Below are 8,460 nucleotides of genomic sequence, written 5' to 3'. Positions count from 1 at the left end.
ATTTAGAGGGTATGTGAATAATTTAAGAAACAAGATAATTTAGAGAGTGGATGATTGTTTGGTATTTGTATACTGCATTCTGCATATGTAGCCAAGCTAAGTACAAACGGATATTTTGAAACTTCCAACGACTACTTTTTTCTAATTAAGCTAAGTGCAAAGTGCTACTTTTTTCTAATTAATCTACTGCAATCAGCCATGTGCAAGAATCAAGTACATATTGGCCCACTTTTTTCATTTGGGAAGCTCCTCCAAAAATAAAGGAACCCCAAATGTTGGGGAGCTTAGTGCAATAAGGAGGAGCCTCATATGAGGAAAGAGAGTGTATATGGGGAGGTCCGTTTCCACCTTTGCGGATGCTCTTACAACCCTTATCTGTTGGCCATGTTTGACTGCCACTTGAATGTTGAAGTTTGTTCAACTATTAACGCAGTCAAGTATTTATATAAATATGTATATAAAGGTCATGATCGGGTCTTATTCAACGTGGAAAGTGGGGGGGTTGCTCCGTTGGTTGATGAGATACACAGGTACCAATCTGGTAGATGGGTTTCACCACCGGAAGCTGCTTGGAGAATTTTTGGGTTCAACCTTTTTGACGTTTACCCACCTTTACAGCCTCTCCCAGTACATACTCCAAATAATCAGTTGGTCAGGTTTGCAGCAAATGAAGAACTTGCCACAATAGCAGCAGACGAGCACAGGACGAAAACAATGCTAACTGAATTTTTCAGCACTAATGCAAGATTACCTGAAGGGGAACGCTATCTGTATAGTGAGTTCCCAGAGCATTTTGTCTAGGTAGACAAGAAAAAAAAAGCTGGAAGCCAAGGAACTGTGGTATAGTCATTGGTAGGGTGGCACATGCGTCACCTGGAGAGGGTGAACGCTACTACCTAAGATTGTTGCTTGCGCATGTAAGGGGTCCTAAATCTTTTGAGGATCTAAAGACAGTCAACGGTGTCTGTTGTGCATCTTATCAGGAGGCCGCATTAAAAAGAGGGATACTGGAGCAAGATAATGCAGCTGAAAAGTGTATGGATGAGGCTGTGAATGTGGAGATGCCAAATGCCCTACGCCGCCTTTTTGCGACAATACTAATTTTCAGTTGCCCCAACAATCCAGCCAAATTTTGGGAGCAATATTACTCAGCCCTTTCAGAGGATTTTGCTAAGCAATATCCAGGCAACGCCGCTAAAATATTACAGTTAACAGCCGGGAAAGTTGAACAGTTTTTAGAAAGGATGGGAAAGAGTCTAGCACATTTCAATTTGGACCATTTACATATTACCCAGGAAATAGCAATACAGGCCACGCGAGACATCATTGATGCTCTTAATGCTCCAGTACCTCTCTTGCAATTAGCTGCCAGGAAACAACTCAATGTAAAACAGCGCACTGCATATAAGGCTATAATGGATTGCATTAAAACTAGCAAACTAGGTGCCTTTTTTATAGACGGACCAGGTGGAACCGGGAAAACTTTTTTATATGGAGCCTTATATGCAAAGGTGCAGTCAATGGGAAAGATATGCTTGCCAACAGCAAGTTCAGGGATAGCAGCTTCAAACTTATCATGTGGCAGGACAACTCATTCAAGATTTAAAATACCACTAGATACTGATGAAGCATTGAACTGTGACGTGTCTAAACAGAGTGGTTTAGTATGCTTGCTAAGGGAAGCAGCATTGATAATCTGGGATGAGGCGTCAATGGCTAAAAAGCAGAATATTGAAGCAGTTTATATGTTATTTAAAGATGTTTGCAGTAGTGATGAACCATTTGGGGGGAAGGTTATTGTTTTTGGCGGTGAGTTTCGGCAGGTGCTTCCAGTTCTTCCACGGCGTACATAGAAAGAGGCTGTAGATGCGAGCATTGTAAGTTCAGCTATTTGGCCACTGTTGACCAAATTTAGCCTGACTGAAAACATCAGGGCTAGGGCTGATCCTGAATTCTCAGAATTCTTGCTCAAGCTAGGTAATGGAGAAGTACAGACTACTGAAAATGGCCTAATTAAGCTGCCCGATAATTTAATGATTACACCAGATGGAGAAAAAGAACCAGAGCAGCTACTGATTGATGCTGTATTCCCAGAAATTCAAGAACAAAATTTCAGTATAGACATATTTACTGAGAGGGCCATATTAACGCCAAGGAATAATGATGTTGACTCAATAAATCGTATGTTGATAGATAAATTCCCAGGCCAGAGTCATATTTATCATATTTACAAGAGCTTTGACAGTGTTATTGATGACAATTCAAATGTCTATCCTGCTGAGTTTCTTAACTCACTTTGTCCCCCCGGGATGACGACTCCTCATGAGCTGGTTGTGAAGGAAAATTCCCCAGTAATACTATTAAGGAACTTGGATCCGGCAGCAGGGCTATGCAATGGCACGCGCTTAATTTGCAAGCGTTTTTTCCCAAATATGATTGAGTGCGAAATATCTACTGGTTTTTACACAGAGGAACGGGTATTCCTACCAAGGATAACCCTGAAGCCCTCTAAGAGCTCCAAATTTCCAATCAATTTCCAAAGGAAACAGTTTCCTATCAAACTGAGTTTTGCAATGACCATTAACAAGGCTCAAGGTCAGACATTGCAGCGCGCTGGAGTATATCTACCCAAACCTTGTTTTTCCCATGGACAGTTATATGTGGCTTTATCACACGCTAGATCTGCTCAGGAACTAAAGGTGCTTCATAATCCAAAAGCTGTTGATACAACATGCAATTTAGTGAAGAATGTGGTGTCCTTTGAAGTACTGCAGAGGGCCGGGATTAGATAACTTTGCCAGGTGAGTGACATAGATCAGTGCATTTATTTTGAGGAAATAATCATTCATACATCAATCATTAATACGTTCTCCACAATCCAAATCTAACGTCGTTACTCTTTTAATGTTACAGGAAATAAACATGGCATGCACCTATTCAGTTGATGCTTACATCTGAATCCGTCTTAGGAACTGCTATCCATAAGATACAGACACTCATGACTGTTGAGGAACATTTTGGCTACTTAGGCGATTTGGGTGAAATGCAAATCAAACAAGAACGGTTCTTGACGTTGTATTCGAAAATTGTCCTTCGTTGCTTTGTACAAATCGACATCTAAATAAAATTTCAGCTGATTTATGTAAGAAAACTAATGAAGCTTGTATTTTGTGTGGGGTAGATGGAGTATGTCTTTAAGATTTATTGCAATACCAATATTAGTTTCACCTATTGAATTATGAATGTGTGCTAAGACTAATCAACTTACATTGCAGCCTGTTTAATATTAAGGGTTTTACCTGCGCTAACCCAATTACCATTTAATTCTGAAATTAAGGAACACGTTTTGCTGATTGTTGTCCATTCCACACTAGAATTCTTATGAATGGAGACAGTTTGTTACAATGCAATATTGTTTACCAGTTAATTTGTTAACAGGAGCAGCAAATACTATCCACACAACGACCAATTAACAGCTAAGGCTATACGGCCAGATCAATGAGACAGCCTTACACCAGATTTAGTATCAAACATTACATTTACATGGACATAAGGCTCTGAAAGTAAATGTTGTTAATTGAAGGAATAGAGATGAGTAAATCATCTCACCCTCACTAAAAAAGGGTAATTCATTAACTGTACAAGGGCAACTAAATAGAATAGAGATGAGTAAATTAATTCATAAAGTACTATTCTAAAGTAGCCTAGGTTGTATTAGGTAATCCATTTTAAAAAGCAATGTTGAGTTGTCATTTCCTGTTCATTAGTCCAAACTTTTAAGTACTTTATTTTATAGTACTTTCTTTACTTTTTAAAAGAAGAAGTAATATTGCAAATCCAAAAAGTAGAAACCATAAAAATTGAACTAGATAGGACAAGGGTCTACCACTGAAACTGAAAATCAGTAACTTGGCAGTCAAAAGCATGGTAGAAATGACAGGAGGTAGTGGTGAGGTGTAACTGTTAATCTTACAATGGCATGGTTGAGTGACTGAGTGGTTAAATCAACCATACCAAAACAACCTTCCAAAATCCAGCAAAATAACAATCAGCAGTCAGAGCTCCCCAAAATATTTATCAACATTCCCACCAAAAAAAAAACAGCTACAAGAATTGCAGACCTTCAATAACGGGAGAGAACAAAACAGGTAAGCAATCCTATCAATTTCAGGTGTTCTAAGATGATCTTAATAAAAATCCAAAAAAATTGTAAGCTTGCAGCATTGAGTTATATGTAAATGTTATCAACTTCCCAAAAAAAATGAACTATGAATCTATTTCTTGCAGGAGCCATGAAACCTGAAAAAAAACATGTCAAGGACCTAGATGATAAAGTTGGAGCACATTCAATTCGCCTCAAAGTTATAGACAAGGGTAATACACAAATTTCACCGAAAAACAAGTTAATTTCCAGAGGATCGTATTTCAAGATGAAGAGGTATTTAAAAATTAAGGAACTTGGTTTTCATGTATATAGTATCTAATCATATCTAAAGAATGGTGCAGTACCTGTATTTAGAATGGTTTACTATCAGGTACAACCGAATTCTTAAAGCTAACATTGACATTAACTGACAAAGATAAAGATGTATCTACAGCAAACTTGAATATTCTATAAATGTAATGTTCCTTATCAATTTGATAACTGTAACTAGCCATGTCAGTGAAAATTTCAACAGCAAAAATGCACCTTTGTTGAACAAATGTATTAACACACCAACAATTTTTGTAAAAAAAAGGTAAGTAGTTGATTGTAATGTTGGAGCTTGTGTCCTCCACAAATTAGTGTGATAACATTTGTAAATCTCTTACAGGTTCACAAGGGTACATTTCGTATTTTAATCAGTTGATTAACGATTACCTAATAACGGTTGGCTTGCTAGAGAGTTTGACGTTATTATCATACAGATGGCGGTGATCAGCTGGTCTCTAAAGGTCACACCTAAAGGATGTGTTTGAGAGATGTGGTTATGGAAATGTAATCACATTGATGCCTTATATGACTAAACAGTTAGTCAATGTGTTGATGAGACGATTATTTAATGCCGATTAAATAATATTAGTTGAGATGAATTAACTGTCAATTCGTAAATTGAATATAATAAGTTATATTTAATTAATGTATATAATGTTAGCTTGGACGAATTAATATGTTAATTCGTAATTAAATGTAATCGGTTATATTTAATCAACAAGATGAATGTGTCATAGTGGTAATAGTAAGGGTAATCAAACCAAGAGGTTATGGGATCGATCCTCACTAAATGATAATTTATAAATAATACATTTTATACATTTTGCATACTACCAAAATAAGAAGATTTAATCTCCTTATTTTGGGTAAATACAAAAACCGAAAAAAAGGAGAAATTTATTCTCCTAATTTCGGAAATGGGCCGAAACATTAGAAGAAGAAAAAGCTAACCTAATTACTCCTAATAATCGGTTTATAGGGAGATGAAGGAGGAATTTTTCTAACCTAATTTTTCTCAACTCATTCTTGCCTCTCATCTCAACACAAAAACCGAAAACCCTAATTAATTTACTGAAATTGAGGGATCGATTCTAGCAACAAGTGAAGGGCATATCTCATATCGTCTTGGGTGCAACTAATAGGCGAATATCATTGCGATATTGTTCTTAGACCGAATTTGCTAGGACCGAAGGTTGATTCTTCATCTCTTTACCTTTTTGTTTATGTAATTTAATTTTATGACTAGTATTCATCATTATAATTCGTTATAATCCTTAAATTTAAAGGGATGCATACAGATAAATCTCACAAGTGGTATCAGAGCCAAGGCCACGAATTTTATTTTGATGATTTTCATAAAAATTGGATGTAAACAATATAAGGGTTTCGGTTAAAAAAAAAAATTGCCGATTTGAAAAAAAAATTTCTACCGAGATTTTGTTCTTGATTTTGATGATTATTTCCATTTCGATTTTTCATATTGTTGTTTAATCAGTTAAAATAAACATACGATAAATTGGTTGTTTTTTATTTAATGAAGATTAAGTTAAAATTGTAAATGGAATCGTCATGTCGATGATATAGAAATTTGTTTTTGCTATATAGTTTTTGGCATATACGATTAATCATGTTTTATTCATTCATATGTTAATCATGTTCTAATAGCAACCATAAACGATTTTCTTCATCGAATTTTTGTTTTAGGGCATTTTTTGCCGCAAAAGAGACATAAAAGAGGCATTAGGGTTCTTGTTTTAATTTGAGCCGTAAAAAAAAAAAAATTTGTTTCGGTTACTGTTCACAGTGGCCATATTACAAAAAAAAAAAAAAAAAAAAAAAAAAATTGTTTTGTTATGGTTTTTACAGAAAAACCGTGAAGAAAAAAAAAACGGGTTGTTTTTGTTTTTTCTTGGTTTTGCCGAGAACATTTATAAAAAAAAAAAAAAAAAAAAATTGATTGATTTTGGCCAATAATTATAATTATACATTTTAATGTATAATTATTTGTAGTGAAAAGGTTCACATATAAAGATACCTAATTATTTTAAAGCAGTTTAAAATATTGATGGATTAAATTCATATTACAAGTTTAATATGAATTAAGATTGAAATTAATGTGATTAATTGAGGAATTGTCACTTAATTTGATAATTTAAAAATAGGTGGTTTGGATAAAATTAATCAACATAATTAAAGAATTATGTCTTGCATATTTAATTTTTTAGTTGATGCTTTTCTTTTGTTGAATGAATCGTTGAATGAATTTATTTACGTATTTTTGCAACCGGTTGTAATTTGTAATACTTAGTGTGGCCTTAGTTAATTATGTTTTCGTAATGAAGGAAACATAATTTTTATGTAATTATGAGATCTCGAATCTCCTTTATTTTTCTTTAGTTTTTGGGTTTTGAAATTAGAATGTAATAAATAGGTTTATTATGTAAATTTATTTATTGTTTTTTTCAAAGAAGACTAAAGATGGAGATTGGAGCTCACTCCCGCTACATGGATCAAGATGGAACATCGAGACAAGCTTCTCGGGTCCAAGGATGGATTCCAAATTTGTATTTAATGTTCATTTTGATAGGATAGGCCACACTAGGACCTTTTTATTGTTTTTTTTTACGTTTTTCATTCCTATTGCTTTTCATTCACATGATAGTTTATGCATCATTTTCCGCCTAAAACCAAACCACCAACTACTAAAATGCATGAAAATTAACTCATATAGATTGTATGTTATTTTTCATGGACATACAGATGTCACATACTTATTAAGCCATCACCTTAGTTTATTCATTCTCGTATGCTAGATATTAGTTCACTTAAAATGAATTAAAATAAAGTTGATGGGATCTTCCTCTAAAACGAAAATTGAGATTAGTCTTTATAAGGGCAAACAACTATGAATCCCTTCTTCGTCGGTAGGCATAATATGACCCCTTCTACGTTGGATAAGTAGTTTGTGTTGACTTAGTTTATCTCAACATTATAGTCCGAAGAGTTTCTCGTGATTATGATGGACTAAAGATAGAATTTGCAGAAATTTATCGACCAAGAATTCTAACAGTAGAATTAGCCAAAAGGTTGGCTTATCAATTTACAGATAATTGAGTCTTGGGATCATTTATATAATTCTTGAGGAAGGTCAATTGTATAAATGCTTGAGTCTTCGCGTTATGACATTAGATCATTAGACTTAAATTAAAATCGATGCACATGCTTATTATTTATTCTTCTTTTCGCAGTGTAGAACACGTTTATATTACTGTTACAACATGGCTGGAAATAACGAAATCCCAATGCCTAGTGCCACACTTGGACGCGAATCCTGGCTGAAAGTTTTTATGGACAACATGAATCAAGACACGCGATCAAGAATGATGGGTCCAACTTTGCGGATCGGAAGGCGACTACGGAATGTCATTCATTGCTTGACGGTAAGCTCAAGTACTTAACCGAGCCAATACCGGTAAACCCAGGCCCCAATGCGGGAGTTAACGAGTCACTTGCTTATAGTGATTTCGTTATGGAAGCGGGTGCGATAAAGAACGTACTCATCTTTGCAATGGAAACCAATTTGCAGAGACGCTTCATTGCCCAAGGTGCGAACAAGATTTTCACCACGCTCACTAACGAGTTCTCAAAATCACCGAGGATCGTTACTTATGAGCATACCTGTCGCTTCTTTGATGCGAAACTCCAAAAGGGCCAACCGGTTAGCCCACACATTCTTAACATGATTGAGAATGTCGAGAAGTTGGAGGCACTTGATTGCAAAATCAGTGAGAGCATTGTCATTGACCGAATGCTTCATTCTCTTCACGATGGTTTTGCCCTTTTCAGGACGAACTACTACATGAATGACTTGAAAAAGAGTCCTCATGAGCTACACTCCCTTCTCGTACAGACCGAGAAGGATATGAAATTGAGTGGGAGCATGAAGCAGGATGTTCTCACGATTTCCAACAAGGGTAAAGGTAAGG

General features: G+C 35.5%; 1 protein-coding gene across 1 annotated transcript; it reads left to right on the top strand.

Annotated features, from left to right (window-relative positions):
• The first annotated feature begins 309 nt into the window (after positions 1-309).
• On the top strand, positions 310-2,792 carry LOC141640719 (uncharacterized). Its single transcript, XM_074449403.1, has 3 exons — positions 310-770; positions 857-1,819; positions 1,916-2,792. Exons 1-3 carry the CDS (start codon positions 310-312, stop codon positions 2,790-2,792), a joined length of 2,301 nt encoding a protein of 766 aa, XP_074305504.1.
• The last annotated feature ends 5,668 nt before the right edge of the window (positions 2,793-8,460 follow it).

Source organism: Silene latifolia, chromosome 2 (assembly GCF_048544455.1).
Source record: "Silene latifolia isolate original U9 population chromosome 2, ASM4854445v1, whole genome shotgun sequence".
NCBI classification, from domain to species: Eukaryota; Viridiplantae; Streptophyta; class Magnoliopsida; order Caryophyllales; family Caryophyllaceae; genus Silene; species Silene latifolia.
The sequence above is the reverse complement of the archived record's forward strand: the minus strand, read 5'-3'. Positions and strand labels throughout refer to the sequence as shown.